The 17348-nt window shown below is 37.8% G+C and overlaps 2 protein-coding genes across 2 annotated transcripts; one reads left to right on the forward strand and one right to left on the reverse strand.

Moving 5' to 3' along the window:
• Nucleotides 1-526: 526 nt before the first annotated feature.
• LOC116265202 (uncharacterized) lies at nt 527-6415 on the reverse strand. The gene is given in 9 exon segments (XM_031645752.2): nt 527-884; nt 1452-1737; nt 2465-2622; nt 3249-3338; nt 3492-3611; nt 5029-5144; nt 5465-5573; nt 5945-6079; nt 6082-6415. Coding segments are annotated over 9 exon segments (1251 nt in total). The 5' UTR covers nt 6166-6415; the 3' UTR covers nt 527-731.
• Nucleotides 6416-8773: 2358 nt separating this feature from the next.
• On the forward strand, nt 8774-16546 carry LOC116265416 (CSC1-like protein At1g32090). Its single transcript, XM_031646001.2, has 11 exons — nt 8774-9328; nt 10686-10838; nt 11299-11434; nt 11600-11701; nt 12256-12375; nt 12504-12584; nt 12962-13302; nt 13645-13890; nt 14055-14379; nt 14986-15216; nt 15766-16546. The coding sequence occupies exons 1-11, from the start codon at nt 9015-9017 to the stop codon at nt 16051-16053; spliced, it is 2337 nt and encodes a 778-aa protein (XP_031501861.1). The 5' UTR covers nt 8774-9014; the 3' UTR covers nt 16054-16546.
• The last annotated feature ends 802 nt before the right edge of the window (nt 16547-17348 follow it).

Genomic DNA, 17348 nt, shown 5'->3' on the forward strand with positions numbered 1-17348 from the left:
CCACTCACCCCTACTCACCTGAAGACCGAAGGGTGACATGATTATGAGATAAAATGAATCCATATTGCTGAATGAGTTAAAATGTTCTATAAAATCTATCCAAGAGCCCCATCTAGTAGGGGAAAGATCTAATCTATAAAACGGCAATTACTTGAAATGATTAAAATTGTGAACTGTCATCAATACCCCAAAGCAGATTAAGTCATTTAGTGTTGCACATTGTCAACGTGAAAGCCGCCAAGGCAAAACATGTTAGTTGGTGTACCATCTCAAACACGCTTACAAGCCATGGACATGTGGACCCTTGCTGCATGTTAATGAAACACTCTGTGACAATCCCCGTCACACAATACTTTTTGTTGTCAACAATACAAGGTTCGGTGATGACGCATTCAGTTGCACATGACAAACTATGGAATAAGACTCCCTTGGGTTTAACAAAATCTCCACGCAGGCAAATTCTCTAGCCCATTGCAAATAATGATGAAATACAACTATACAAGTACGGTTCCTATCATTTTGTTGGTGGAGTATAACCCATTATCAATGTCATTAAACTACAATCATACAAGAACTATAACGGTATAACCCAAATGGTTCATACCATTTGCTATGTTTGCTGCAAGAGAATTCTGAATGGTAGGAAACAAAATCAAATAAATAGGAAGTTGATGCACTTTGTTGCTGTCATTCAATAGGGTAAAACAAATTAACTTAGTAAACAACAGCTACTACTTCCTAAACATCCCCGAATTCAGGAGCAACTTGCTGTAATCAGCAATTACAGGAGATTTTTTCACCTTCTCCCAAATCCGTGCTGAGTTACGCAACCAGTCACGCTCTGACATAGGCTTCCCAAAAGGTCTTCCCCGCATGGTTAGTACCTTCAGCAAGTAAACACAACCTTGAAGAATTTGAAGAATGGTGTAAAGAAATCTTGGTGCTAGTTAATACATAAAAATTCAATGTAAAAAAACAAGATTAGCAAACCAGCAAAAATAGTTTCCAAGGAAGCATGGTCTGCTGAGTCTCAAGCAGAAGTTTGAAAGTTTGAAACAAATGAAATTGTTTATTATTGATGTTTCATTCCCCCGTTTATATAAGCACTTCAACTTTAATTATAATAAAAGATGATTCATATAGTCCTTGACAGTATTACAGCTTTGATCTATTTCTTTCCCCTTTGAGTGGGGGCCTTTTCGTGCCTTTGAACCAACTACTTCATTTCAAGTGGTGGTCTCTGCAATAATTATTTCCAAATTCGTCCACAAATACAGCCTACAAGATATCTAAAGATTCTAAACAGTCCAACTATTTGCATCATCAATGATATTGCTCTTGTTGGTACAGCCTTTGACTATTTTATTTTTAAATTGGTTTCCCATGGATGATGCAAAACATTAGCTTGAGCCCCCAAATATTCTATTAGAACAAAGTCCAAAGAGAATGACCTGATCACGAAGCTTCCCAAGCATGGAAGAATAACTTTCATACTGGCCCTTTTGTGAATCTTCATGAACCTTGCATGGCAAAAAGAACAGATTTTTCACCAACCCATTCTGCTCAGATTTTCTCGTCTCAGCTTCTAAGGAGTCGTTATGCATCTTGGTCTCATCTTCACTTTTAGTTCTTAGTGGCTCTGAACCCTCTGTCCTGAATGACGAAGTGTCAAAATATTGCGAGAGCATCTGTCTCAACAACGTAATGTTGTTTGGGCAGAGTTCCTGGTCCCTTAACCTGCATATTGAAAATTTAGAAGAAAATAAGGTCAAACAAAGTGGCAATGCTGAAAGACAAAAGGATGACCTTACTGCTAGGAGATAGCTAACCGAAAGGATGGTTTACTTTTAACAAGCATATTTTGTTTTCAGTTAGATACAAGAGACAGTTATGGGAAGGTGTCCCATAACCAGCAGCGTTTCACACTTAACAGATCATCCTGTTTTTAGTTTTCCTCCAAGACAAAACTATTGTATGATGAACCATTGCATTATGCATGCATAATACAACAAAGTCAGGTGCAAACTCTAGTCCCCAAAGTAAAACATAGGCATTTTTGTTCAATTCACAAAGTGAAGAACTATGGAAGCCGATCCAAAGGAGATTCATAGTTCAAAAAACAAGTTTTAGCAAAAAACTTTTTGCCATCGTGTAGGTAGTCTCTTCTACCTCAACTTATGAAACATTTGTAGAATCCAATAGCAAAAGCAAAACTCAGGACATCCTGTTCATGATATTCTCCATTTGAAAAATCAGAATAGAAAAAGATGCCTCCATTGTTTTATCTAAAACACAAAGAAAAAGAGAAGATTGGTCTTTGGAATTACATCATGGTTAGATATGTCCAAATGTTTGCATCCCAGAAGGCCAACTTTGAAGTGTATGCCAGAAACTAGAAAGGGACTGCTAGTGGGAAAAACAAGATAAAGAAAGAAGTAGATGAAAAAAATAAGAGAAGACCAACTTTGAGTGTATGAAAACAAGGTCAGCCATAAACTCCACACTTCTTTCCTGAAAATTCTCCCTTTCTTCCTTCTCTTGAGCTGGGCTGGGACCCTGAGGATGGCCTATTGCTGATGGCATCATAGAAGGATCAGGTATACCTTGTTTCAGCAAGTCTACCTGACAATAGCAGGCAAAAAATATATTAAATGGACCTTGACAGTTGACATTTATACTTTTATACCCAACTCCGAAGAAAATCTTTAAGAATGAAGATTGAAGAATGCTCATTACTGATTAAAAGTAAAGAAAGAATGATAAAAGACAGTCAAATCTCAAGAACTTGACACATCGTACAAATCTTTCAAACCTAAAACTTTAGCAAAAGACTGTAAATGACTCTGCTATACCATATAGGTCAATGTAACCATCTACCTATGTAAGCAATATGAGATGGAAACATAGGCAGGTACTATGTCACAAGGACAAACCTGGAAGGGCAATGGAACCCATGTCAGCATGGCTAGACACGGTATGGGTAAAGGACATGGCTTGGACGCAGCAGATTCAATTTTTTTTTTTAGGGTAAAATTTGGTGTACCTCATCTTCTTGAAAATGCCTTACATCCGCATTCACACTGATACCCATACCTATATGACATAGGGCAAGTGTATTTGCAGAAAAAAAAAGTTCATTTTCTTAAATATACATCCACCTCAAAGGAACATTGTCATCCACGAGAAAGAAATGGGGTTAAGAGAAAAGCAACCAGTGAACCTTGCAGATGCAAAGAATGCTTACATACTGTTAGCATAAGGTGCCACATCTTAACATCATCAAGTCCCTCTGATACCACCAGCAAGACGTTACAAATGGATGCTAGGAAAACACCAAGCTAGAACAATCCCTTGCAAGATCACAAGAAGGAAAAGTAAGGAAAAGGAATATTTCAAGTGTTGCATACATTTCTAAAAGATTCAACGTCAACAATTTAACAAGCAATTAGAAGATCGCGCTTTGGCATCAAACTTCAAATACTAGCGAGTACCTGAATGTTCATCAGCTCATGAGCCATCTCAGCAGACAGAGATTCACCAGTTAGTACTGTTACTGCAGAAGAACCATCTGGCCTCATCATCTCAGCCAAGACAGAAGGACTAAAGACAGGCTGCATAAAGAGGAACTATATGAAAATAAAGGCATTCACTAGTTCAAAAGGCAGAATTTCATTTGGCACGAGTGAAGAACAATCTGAAAGTAGTCTATAGAAAAGAGGTTCTTAAAGAACAGAACCAATTAAAAACAGAAAACAAGTGGTTGTGCAGTAGTGGGCCACCTCTATGCAGTCAAGGAAATCATTACACAGTTACACTTCAATGCAGAGCCTTATTCTAGTGATACTAGAAAAGTAAAGAAGATCACAACAACTGCCTTATAGCACTACTTCCACGGATAGCAGGTAAACAATTTAAATCTTTGTACAACAAATTGCATGTTCTTTCTATCCATAGAAAAGAAAAGTAAAAGCAGAATGTTCTGGAAAAACATCAGTTCAACAATTAGAAGTCATTTATCTCAGTTTCTTGATCTATTAGTTTCACAGTTTTCTTCATTTCTTCCCTTTCAACAAACATGAATGTGTGCATGCTTAATTGTCTTCGGAGTCGGACTCAGGTAGGTCAAGGAATATATAGACGATATATATATATATATATATATATATATATATAAAGAGAGAAAGAGAGAGATTGTGGACAGAGATACAAGATATACAAGACACAAAGATCTATATAAATACAGAAAAATTGCAGACACAACACATGTAAAATCCCAACTAGTCAGCTGACTTGTCCAATTAGTCAGCTGAGTCGGTTATGTACTGATTGTGTTTCAAATTAGTGATTAGTGGGTCAGATTAGTTAGTTAGTCAGCCTAGTTGTTAGTCAACCGACTAATCCATTGATTTATAAGTTTATAGATTCATATGCACATCATTTTTTGCATTTATTTTCATATAAATATATGTATTTATTTACTTACAGTCGATCAAATTGGGTAGAGAGTCAGACTCACTAGTACCTATTAGTCCTATTTAGGGTCTTTGATGACCTGTGTCCTCTTCTGATTTTCATAACTTAGATAACACACATGCATATCAAACTTTAAAAGCCACTTTTTTAGAAAGGCCCATGCCAATCACTAGCCAGTCAACAGCTTATTGTCGACCAGTCAACCAAGCAGGCTGACTAGTTTCACAAATGGGCCAATCATTTGGAGCTAGAGACTAGTGGGCTGAAAGCCTGACTGGTGCTTAGCCTGGCCATGCAACCGACTGGTCCTAGTTTCACATGCACACACACATATATATGCACACACACGTACATATGTACGTATGTATGTACATATGTATACATAAACTTATTTACCATGATTCATAATTTCATATAATAAAGCAGGTCACATGTAGAGCCATCGTTTGGTGATGTTAATATCACAGTGGCATGTCAGCTTACAGAAATACACAATCATATGAACCAAAAATGATTAGTACGAATTGAGTCATAGCACATGTTGACATATGCAACCTGAGTGTCGAGAAGTATAAGCCGCTCAGAGGTGACCCTGAGTTCAATGCCAACAGTGCAGTGTCGTGCCATCGTTCTCGTTTCCTCCGTTTCAATCGGAAATGGTGGAAGCATTCCTGAAAGCAAAAAGTAGTGAGAGTTATCTCTCGTGGTACTTCTTGTAAATAGGAAGAAAAAAATGTCCACCATATTTGCATGCACATCTTACTGTTAGCTCTATATGCCTCGTAAAAGCAAAAAGGAATGATTCTAAAGTCTAGTTGACACACCCAGGAAAGTTTATGTAAAAGACTGCAGATACCAACAAAATCAAACAATTTTTTCATTCAACAAATATTAGGACACCTGAAAATTTCACTAAGTGCGGAACTAGAACTTAGAAGCACATTTTTGTACTGCAAATCAAGTACTTCTCACGAGAAGCGATGACGCTCACCCGTTGTGCTGCTGTCATAGCCGTAGAGCTCATTCAAAATGGTCGATTTGCCAACTCCAGGGGGGCCAATAATTCCAATGACTGTGAACTCACTATTATCTGACATAAACTGCGAAATGCAATAGGAAATAGTTAGTTATTATTGGTTTTATGTGGTTCAAAGTCTTAATCATATTCTCCCCCCAATGGAGTTTTCAGAGCATGGGGAGTAAGCATCTTTCATCAAATATCGTCGTGAAGTGAAACGGCATCCAGCGACAACAGCAACTTACGACCATCATAAGAACACGGGACAGGGTAGCCGAGAATCACACTTTCCAAAGAAATTAGGGTTCCCCCGAAAAATAAATGGAACTGATTCCGAATCGGAAATTCCAACCGTACTCTCCATTGAAAACGTGGAGGCAATGGAAGAACCAGAATCTCACCAAGAAAGCAAATCTAAAACCCTGAAACAGGCACGACCTGACAGCAACTCACCGGCAAAAGGCGATCCGGATGAACCTCCCACGAATCCGACACGAAACTGAGGGACCCGGGAGGCAAACGAGATCGGGCATAGGGCTCCTCATCCCCCCTGCCGATTTTCACTATCGATCCCCCTCCCCGGCCCCGCCGCCTGGCTTCGCCAAAAGAATCTTCGGAGGTGGCGCCGGTGCCGGAACGCCGCTCCCTCCCGTGGAATCGGCAGTGGCTCCCATCCGAACAATCCTAAAACCCCAGTCAAGCTCCCACGCACGAGAGAGAGAGAAAGAGAGAGGGACTACCAGATGATCTTCATCACATGAACTCACGAACCAAGATCGAACCGAAAGTAGGAACGAGGATAGGAAAATCGAGAAAAATATCCTGCGGAATCAAGAACTTCGAGCCGGAAAAGATGGGGGCAAATCCCGATCCTGTTTGTCTGAGGAACGAGGAATTCCGCGAGATTGCGCGCCTCCATTTGAAATTTTCGCTCGGGTTTTGGGACTTGGAGTTAATGGGTAGGTTTTCGAAACGAATATGGATCCTCCTATTTGGATCCGGATAAATATCTTGATAAGCATGGATCCTCCGATTCGCCTCCATTCGAATCCGGATAAAATCTTATTAAGATCCATGCTTCATTTATCTAATTAAAGGTGCTGAAAACGCCAACTATCAGATTTTATTATTTAAATATATAAACAACTGATTCAATCAGCTTGCTGGATTCACTAGATTCAAATATTTTAAAAAATAAAAAAAATTGCCAAAACTTATCCATTTTATGACCTCCTTGTTCAATATGTGGTAGATTGGCATATTGCCCATTGTTGAAACAAATATAATTAAAGTATGCAACCTTTTTATTATCATTCAAAGGTCAAGAAAAGAAAGAAAAGGTTATCACTGAAATGCACCTAACTGGTTTTTTTAACAGATAAAATAATGCAACTAGTTCATTAATGATAAAAAAAGCCTAATTAATTAGTTGGGGGTGTTGGAATGTGAAGCTTGATCTATACTTAATGGGGTATTTATATAATTTTTTTCTTTTGCAGGTTTGTCTTAATCCCCTTAATCAAGGTTTGGGAGCGGTTTTTTGTATTTTTAGATCTTTTGTGATAGTGAAAACTTATGTTTATATATATATATATATATATATATATATATATATATATATATACCGTGGTCATAGGAGAACATTGTCTCCAAACCACACAAAAATCTTTGTTTCTTCTTTCTCTTATTCATTTTTTCTCTTGGTGTCGTGAAAGTGAGAGAGAGAGAGAGAGACTTGTTAGGAAGAATAAATTTTAAATAAGTCGATTGAAAATGTTCAGTTGGTAATGTTCAACTTGGTTTTGGTGTCAACACAGCTTATATAAACAAAAACAATGAGCAACTTAGGTCATATGATTCGTGCTTACAAAATTCAATTTAGACACAGGTTTTCACTTTTTTTTTTGCATTTTCTCAACATTTTGCATATATTTGTACGGTTAAATTTTGATAAAAAAAAATGCATAGACACTGGACTGTGGAAATCCATGAACCCTGAATTGGCCATTCACTTTAGCTAAGCAACATAAAATATAAGAACTGGAAACTTTCAGTTTGTAACAACATGAAACGCTCATTTTTCGTGAACTTGTGGCAACTATTTCCCAAAATACTTGTCTCACCCTTATGTTAAAAAAATAACAATGTGGAAATCCTTGAAATTTATGAAACTATATATTCTTATCACAATAGAACAGTGAAGCTGAATCCTTCTATCTGCTTCAACTATAAGGTTTTAAGTTAGCCATGCTAATCAAGAGTTGAGTTACTCACTGGTTGTTGATTTGTAGTTTTCAACTCACCTACCGTGCCATGCACGTCATTTTCGTAACGTCCTCATCAACAATGAGTTGCAAATTTCACAGTAAGATAAACACACACATCATTGAAATGATCTTATATGAGTGATTTGGCTGGAGACACATATTAAGCCCTTTTTTATATATCCCTGCAAGAAGCATACTTTTCAAATATATATATATATATATATATATATATATATATATATATATATATATATATATATATATACACACACGCACACATTTCAAATTTGTCAGCTTTCAAACTTTTCTAATTATATCGGTGAAAGACAAGGTCTATTGTCATATGATTTATGAAATGCACGCATCGTTTTGGTGGCTTGAAAAAGAAGAATGAGATTTGCATATCTAAAACGTAGAATTCGGAGAATGGCACTCAACCAATATCCTAACAAAATCTGCCAAGTTTATTTGAAATGTCGCAACCGATATCCATTCTTCCTAGTATTAGAAAGAACCGAAGTTCTCTCTCTCAAGAGCTATATTGGCAACTTGCAGGTGGATTGGCGCTTCTTCATTCCTGGGTCTTTTTCTTACACGCCAAGTAGACAAGGAAGCATGATGGAAGAAAGCGAAGCCCGTGATGTCGCGGTCTTCTCAGAGGCAGCACAGAAGGAGCCATTGCAGTCGTCACCCAGTTGGCCGAAAAATATTGACTACCAGAGAGAAAAAGAGGGAGAGGGAGAGAGAGAGGTGGTATTCCAATGCTGGTGGTGGTGGGAAGCAATAGAATATTGCTGGATTCCACCTCTCAGTTTACCGTACTCGTTCTGATCCTGCCACCTCGAAATTTAACCATGCATTCTGATTGAATTCCTTACAGAAAAACCTCACATAAGCCTTTCTGACATTAGTTAATTTTGACAAAATATGCAAGTAGTCATATTCTTTTGGCCGGCTTAGTGGAAACGACACCGACGCACTCCTCATTGAGTGGTCATTACACCCATCATGGAGAGACAGAGAGAGAGAGGGCATTGTCAACCTGACAGAACAGAGCTAGATAATAAGACTGCATACTATCAGATTCAGTTACCAATCTCCTCTGATGCCAAAATCTGATAATAAATCTTTCAGTCCACCTGCTGCAACTCTCTTTCAACTTGCTCTCACTAGAGAAGTGGCTTCTTCTATACTTCATTCTTGTTCCAATTCCTATTTAGGCTCTTAAGGGTATTCAGCGTGTGAAACCGTGAGAAATGGCGACATTGCAAGATCTTGCAGTTTCTGCTGTCATAAACATTCTGGCCACCTTTGCATCCTTGCTAGCATTTGCCCTTCTCAGAGTCCAGCCCATCAATGACAGAGTATATTTTCCGAAGTCATATATAAATGGCAGAAGGAAGAGCACCACGAGCTCGGGGGGATTGGTGCCCAAATTTGTAAATCTGAAGCTTATAACATTCTTGAAGTTCTTGAATTGGATGCCTGAAGCACTTAACATGAGTGAAAAGCAGATAATTGATCATGCCAGTGTAGACTCAGCAGCTTACCTTCGGATTTACCTTCTCGGGTATCGGCCTTTCCTGTTCTTTTGGTGAAATTAGCCTTCAGTTTAGCAGGATATGGCGTTTGATAACTTAAGATATTGAAAAAATTTATTGGGTTGAGTTTCTGCCTGAGAAAGTCACATGCACCTCTGTCAGTTGCTGAAATGTGATATGCGCATCTGCTGACTAAGGTTGTTTTAGGAGACATGCTTCAGTCGGTTTACTCATTTCTAATCTCTTACTTTGCATGGTTTTAGTTATCTGCAAGAAGATGCTGAAAATTTTGCATTCTTAGTATACTGTGAAGGACGTAATTTGCTCCTATTGCTTTCTGTAGTGCAAATGTCTACTGATGAATAAATTGAATGGTGATGGTACAGTTGTTTCCTTTTGTTCTTATATTATATTCAAGTGACCAATATCAACTTTCTTATCTTATTTTTGACAACTTTGGCTTTTGAACTTTCAGTTATTTGTTATCATTTCTGGTTTTTAGCCTGTTCTCCCTGTTTCGCATACAGTATTCATTTCTTAAGGATAGAAACATTGGAACTTTTCCTTATCAAATGCTTGTAAAACACACTGATTTGCTTTTTTAACGGAGCATATTTGAGGCTTCATTCCCCATCTGTTTTTGCCTATTTTCTTCTTACTCGTGCCACTTTCTGTTTTTGTGTCACATAGAATAGCATTGACATTGGGAAAACTGATTCTGGATTCAGATTTCATTAGAATTTTATATAAAATTTAACTGAAGTTAACGCAGTTATAGTAGCCAAGAACAATTTAAGCTGGTATCCATGCAGGTAGGATTCCAGCAGCTGTTGCCAAGAAAGAAAAATATTAAATTCCTATGTGGAGAAAAGGTTGCTAATCCTCTTGAACCAGGAAAACGTCTATCAGAAATTCGTGGATGAATCTGTTTATCATGATAAACTTCAGGTTATTACTTTCATGATTTCATCATAACTTCCGATTTCCACCTGGAAAATATATGATTCCTCCCTGCTGCAGCATCTTTAGTTGCTGTATTCAATGAATTTATTGAACCTGACAATAGGTTTGTCGTGGAATGGTTTTTTTGCTTGTCGTTCCACTGTTCGGATTCCATTATCAGCATACTATGAGTAGAAATATTCAGAGATGTGGGTTCCAGCAAGGCTATTAGATGGTCTCTGGGTCTTGTGATTAACATCTGAAATTGAATAAGTTGGTGTTTTTACTTAGCCACCGACAACTTTAAAGTTTTCAGGTAAGTTATTTCTGTCTGAATCTTGCCCATTTTTTGTTGTTTCTTCAAATTCTATAGCAAAAGAGACCTTCTTTATACTTCTACGAACAATCTTTATGCATTTCTTATTTTTCCCCTTTGAGCTGCAGGCTGAAGATGTTTCTGCCAATGGCCTTTGTTGCCATCCCAGTCCTTGTACCTGTCAATGTATCCGGCTCAACTATTTCTTTCTTGGGGAAGAACGCACTGCATAATGACATTGATAAATTATCAATATCAAATGTCAGTCCTGGATCTCAGAAGTATGACAACACATTTATTTGTAGTTATGAATTCTGACAAGTTGTAGATGCAGGTGGTATGTATTATGTGATTATGTATAAACTTCTTCATTGACTTCTCACTATCTTTAAGTTGGTTTTTTGCTCTGACTTTTCATTAGAGCTGACAATTTCACTTTATACATGCGATAAGCCTATGATCATCCATAGTGCCATGTCCTCACTTCCATTCTCATATAGGGAAACTTTGTAGCATCCCTGCTGGCCTTTGATGTTCCACCTTACAGATTGGTTAAACTTTTACAGGCACATTTTGCTACTTTTCTTTTCATATGTGAATGGCTTTTTGTGTTTATATCAAGATATTGAGTGAAACCTTTTTTTTTTTGTGGTTTATCCTGAGAATAAAAATGTTATTAGCTTGTGTGAGTTACTTCTCGACTCTTCAACACTATGATGGGCGTTTCCCATTCGCATACAGGTTCTGGTTTCATGTTGGTGCAGCTTATATATTCACTTTATGGACCTGCTTCCTGCTTTACAAGGAATATAGTTCAATTGCCTCAATGAGATTACAATTTTTGACTTCACAAAAGCGCCGTGTTGATCAATTCACTGTAAGTTGTTTTCCTGATCACTCTGAAAGGATATGGTAGTGTACATTTTTCACAAGGGAAACAAAAATTAAAAGTTTTATCGGCTTGACATGAAGATGTTTAGGCATCATTCTATCTTCAGAGATTTCTGACGTAAATTATTTTATACTTTAATTTCCATTGTAGGCAATTGTTAGAAACGTGCCTTCTGGTTCTGGGCTCTCAGTATCAGAAAAAGTGGAGCATTTTTTTCGGAAACACCACCCTCATCACTATCTACATCATCAGGTGGGATAAAACCTTTTTTAATTCATTTTCTCATTCTCTTCATTTTGTACCTTGAGTTCTGAAGAACCAAATTATGATTTCATTCCACGGCAGACTTACCACCTGCAAGAATTAAAGGATTGCAAATCCTATAGACGACTAATATCACAGTTAGTCATGCATTATTTTAAACCCTTCAAGCAGTAGTTCTAGCAGTTCAGCATACAACATACTTTATCTTCACAAAGCATTATTCCAAGATAAGTGGTTTGAGAAGAAAAAATTTGTTACACATTATATTAGTTTGAACCAACAATTTTATCTTCTGAACATGATATTTTTAGAATTGTTTGAGGAAAACGTGAGGCTAGCAGTTCTAGTTGCTGTGATTGAGCAGATATATGAAGTTTCATGGGACCAAAAGGGTTGACCATTTACACGCCATATGGAACTGATTTAGTCTGTTTTTTCAACAACCTGGAGGCAAAATGAAAATTTACGCTCCTTTAACTTTGCATACCTTTGGTTGCAGCAACATACTCATGGTCTTTTTCTGCTTTCTCCCTTTCTCCCAGGTAGTTTACAATGGAAATAAATTAGCCAAGCTTGTGGAAGAAAGGGAGAGCCTTCAGAATTGGCTAGACTATTATCACCTTAAGTTTGAAAGGCATCCTGAAGCCCGGCCCACATGCAGGGTCTGGCTCTTTTCTGAGTTTGATCCTAACTATTCTATAAATGCTACAATTGAAGTTCTGTACTTATGTTTCTATCATAGCTGCATTGCTGAATGTTTATTCATGTAATTGTTGATTTGCATTTTCAGACAGGATTCCTTGGCCTTTTTGGCAGGAGAGTGGATTCAATTGATTACTATAAGCAAAAAATTGAAGACCTTGACAAGAAGGTGCGGGATCTACTGTTATTCCTTTAGAATTTCACCTCCTTATTGAGACTTACTTTTATAGATAATGGTTACGAAGAATTGTTTGTCTTTTTCTAAAGCAAAAAGTAATATAATCATTACATTTTGTATTTTTAAGTACTCGCATCTCAAAAGCCTAAATATTTTGAAAAGATACGGGATTTTACAGCTTTATTTGTTCAAATTTTACCTTTATAATAAGGAGTTGTATCACTAGCTATTGCCGGGCATAACTACCTATAATTGCTAAAACAAGTACCAAGCTATCAGTACATATTTGTATTTTTAAATCGCTCCAACAAGCCTAGTCATGCTTACCTTAAAGTAGTATCACACTGACTGGCACTTTTGTGTTTCAGATAATTATAGAGCACGAGAAGGTTCTAAATGATCCGAAGGCTACCTTGCCTGTAGCTTTTGTTTCCTTTAATTCACGACTGGGTGCAGCAATATGTGCTCAGACACAACAATGCAAGAACCCCACACACTGGTTAACTGACTGGGCGCCGGAGCCACGTGATGTCTACTGGCAGAATTTGGCTATACCATTTGTCTCTCTGATCATCAGAAGATTAGTCATAGCAGTGTCTATGTTTGCATTAATGGTCTTTTATATGATACCCATAGCCTTTGCACAATCACTTGCAAATCTTGATGGTTTAGCCAAAGTTGCACCCTTCCTCAGGCCAGTCAATGAACTGTGAGTATTTCACAAGCCTTTTTACTTTCATGAAAAAACTGTGTGCTTTCATATGTTTTACTTCAGATTCTACTTCCCTGCTATTGTAAGTATCCCACACCATTTTCTCATTTTAACATCTTTTCTCATCCATTTCTTAACTGAATTAACCGTTTCCTGTTCACTTTTTTTTTTTTTCCATTTCCGAAGTGCACAGACCATCATTTACAAAAGCTACAAGTTATGTCACTATTTTCAGTTATGCTCTTAATTTGTTAGATAATTTCTGAAGCATCACAGTTTTCCTAGCGATGCCAATGATTTCATCATTGATTGCTAACATTTCAGATGTTATCTTGTCAGGAAGGTGATCAAATCATTCCTTCAGGGCTTTCTTCCAGGATTCGCACTAAAGATTTTCTTATTTTTCCTCCCTACAATCTTGACAGCAATGTCTATATCTGAAGGCCATGTGTCCTTGTCAAAGATAGATACAATCGCAGCAGCCAAACATTATTATTTCATGTTGGTGAATGTATTCTTAGGGAGCATAGTTTCTGGAACAGCTTTTCAACAGCTTAGTTCATTTCTGCATCAACCACCAAGCGAGTAAGCCCTTCAATTCAACAACAGTTGATTTGGGTGCTGCACTTAAGAAATTAAGAGCATGGATCAAGGAATCCACATGCATGCCTTCACAATTCTGTTTCTTTTACTGTCATCACATGCTGCAAGCATGAAGTTCACTTTCAGATTTCGTTACACATTGACAGGATAGCGAAAACCATTGGAGTATCAGTTCCAACGAAGGCAACGTTTTTCATAACATACACAATGCTTGATGGTTGGTCTGCCATAGCTGCTGAAATTCTTCGACCAAAGTCACTGGCCATACACCATCTTCAAAACATGTTCTTGATAAGAACTGAGAAAGATAGAGAACAAGCAATGGAACCAGGGAATATTGGGATTGCAGAGAATCTCCCAAGGCTTCAGCTATATTTTCTTCTTGGACTTGTCTATGCAGTTGTCTCCCCAATCCTTCTGCCTTTTGTCATCATTTTCTTTGGCTTGGGCTTCCTTGTCTATCGCCATCAGGTTCCTGTTAATCTTTTTCCTCTCCAACTTGTAGACTGTCTAGATCACACACTTGATCCAGTCCTTGTATCTATAAGGTCACCTACTAGTGGCAGAGCCAGAAGTTTACATCAGGGGGGCACATAACTCCCTTCTATGAATGTGTAACTCTCTCTCTCTCACTCTCTGTATGACCAACCCACTCCATGCACCTAAAACACGTATATAGTACAGATGACAGCCATGTGAGAATCATTACCTGTAACAAGTTTATTTCTGCAAGTTGACTTATAATGCTTGACAATGAAACTGCTCATAGAACCAACATCTAGTTTTCATTGTCTTCTAGCTTCCAAATATATTAGTAACAAGATTGGACAAAAATGGTTTTTACCGTTACTTCTCATGTTCGCATATTAACATTGATGCTTATAACTGGTGCTCAATTATTTTCATCATCGTGTCTACAACATTAGTGAACTGCTCCTTTCATATTTGCAGAACCTACTTTATAAGTTACAAAAATCACTTGTCTAAACTACTAAACTATGTACCTTCATCTTTCCTTTCTGTTCTGTGTTATGATAGCCAGTGCTTATAAAGTTTGTTTTTATGTTGGTTTGCCAGATTATCAATGTCTATGATCCACATTACGAAAGCATAGCTTCATTTTGGCCACATGTGCACGAGAGAATTATTACAAGCTTGATTACATCACACTTTCACCTGATAGGTCTTCTCAGCACAAAGAAGGCTCCGTCTACTCCCCTGCTAATTATTCTACCTATGTTGACGATCTGGTTCCGTAACTACTCAAAGAAAATATTCGAGCCGACATTCTCGAAGCACCCAGTAGAGGTGAGCCCTCAAACTAAGGTTGTGAAGTTAAATTCTTCATTCTGAATTCCATCCCATTGTCAGTCACAGCAGATAGCAATCATATTTTGCAGCTGTGGGTTGAGGCACCTGATGAACTTGGTGTCTTGGTCTTTTGAAAGAGTCAACTGAAAGAGGAATAGACCAGACGAATGATCCATCCACACTAAATGAAAAAACAAAAATATATCAAATATCTAACTTTAAAATTGCAAACCTCACCATTATAAGGGGTTGACACACCTCTTTTATATATGTAAAGAGAGAGAGGAAAATTGAAATCCGCCGACGCTGCAGAATGGCTAAATTTAAAAGTCATGACCAAATGCAACATAAACAGTCACTAAAAGCACCATAAACCGTTGCTATGCCATAGACCTTTGACAGTGCTTCTGTTGCCTTCTATACTAAATTAGTATTCTTAACATGTTAGTCTTGTTTAAATTATTTCGTATGCTTAAAGATTTTAGCTCCTTATATATATATATATATATATATATATAAAATCCATAAATACTGTTCAAATATCAGGAAGCAGCGGCAAAGGACGCGATCGAACGGGCAGCAGGGCCAGACCTGCATCTGAGACCCTGGTTGGCTGATGCTTACTTACACCCAGTTCTTCGAGTTGTTGACGATTTGGGGAAGAGGGGAGCAAGCAGTCGGAGGACAGAAGACTCTGCACCAATCATCCGAGCTACCAACGATTTGGGACACCAGAGGGAAGCAGGTAGTCGGCGGGCCGACTATTCTCCATCGTCTTCAATCAGCGAACTCAGCTCTCCTTCACCACAATATTATGTGTCCCGCCACGTATGAGAGAGGAGTAGAGATCAAGTGTCTCTTGTACAGGGTGCTCACCCACCAGGAAATGCATGGTTCTGACAGTGTTTTATGGAGACACGATATAGAAGGTCTCCCTGAATCTTGCTTTGTTCATTTGGGTGGCTTATTATGCATACAAAACGAAAGCTCCATCCTTTTAAATCTGTGTAACAGTTGTGCAGCCAAAGCTTTTGGAGGTCACTCTCATGGAGGCTCTGCCTCTGTTTATGTGGTCAAATGGCGTGTGAACGTCACCAAATTGACACAAACCGAAAGCCGACGCTCCATTACACAAATGGTTGTATCATGAGCATAATTCAATATTTGATGAGGCAGATTCATGAAACATGCTTGTATCAAAGGAACCATGTCTCCATGAATCTTACTTTGCTCCTTGTGATCCTCAGTAGTGTTAGATCTTTGCAGCAGAACGGTGGCTTGGCAGCGAAATGGTGGCCTGCAATCAGTGTTCTCAGGCAGCGTTTTACAGGCGGCAGCACGTATATGAAAAAGAAAAAGAAGAGAGGAAGAAGAAGTAAAATGTTCACGGGTTTGCTTATAGGAGTAGAGGCGCTCGGTTGGCTAATCTTAATTTTTAACCCCAAGCAAATGATAAGTTTGGCTTTAACGTTTTCTCAATTCCCAACAACGGACGGTCAAAGAAATTAATTTTCTCACTTAATGACCAGTTTTTTTATTTAATTTTTTCAATTAATGGGTAGTTTTCTTATTTAAGAGGTGGGTCCTCTTGGAGTTACAAGATGTAGAGATAAGGTTCAAAGCCACTATCCAACATCTTTCACTTAGTCATGAGTCAGTCAGATTGCTTCCACTATTTATGGGTTTCCTTAATATTTAGTTATGAGGTTTCCTATAATTGGTTTATTCATCGTAACTTGAATTTTCATTCAAGGATTGTAGCGAGATTTTCCTTTCAACGGTTTTTCATTACAGCCTTTAAGTATTCAATATATTTCACATTTGTTACGAGGTTTTCTTCATGCACAGGTATTTCCATCGTAACATGTTAAAACTTAGTCTCATGTATACTATAAGCTTTACATAAAAATCATCAAGAATTCTCTTGATCAAAATACTAGCAATCATATAAGTGTTAGAAACGTATACGCATATTCTCTTCTTGTTCAACAACAAAATCAACCTGAATATTTTTCAACCACCTCACAATGAGGCAGGTCAGGATGTTCTTAACCTCATACGGGCTACATGTTTGGTAAAAACAATCATTATAAATTCCTTTTATTAACATATTCTAGCAACTATATGAA

The sequence above is a fragment of the Nymphaea colorata genome, chromosome 12, assembly GCF_008831285.2.
Source record: "Nymphaea colorata isolate Beijing-Zhang1983 chromosome 12, ASM883128v2, whole genome shotgun sequence".
NCBI classification, from domain to species: domain Eukaryota; kingdom Viridiplantae; phylum Streptophyta; class Magnoliopsida; order Nymphaeales; family Nymphaeaceae; genus Nymphaea; species Nymphaea colorata.

Excerpts from the sequence above, each read along its gene's own strand:
- LOC116265416 (XM_031646001.2), top strand. The coding sequence starts at position 9,015 with ATGGCGACATTGCAAGATCTTGCAGTTTCTGCTGTCATAAACATTCTG. Across the intron at positions 11,702-12,255 it reads ATCACTATCTACATCATCAG|GTAGTTTACAATGGAAATAA; the intron begins GTGGGATAAAAC and ends CCTTTCTCCCAG. Across the intron at positions 13,303-13,644 it reads CTCAGGCCAGTCAATGAACT|GAAGGTGATCAAATCATTCC; the intron begins GTGAGTATTTCA and ends TTATCTTGTCAG.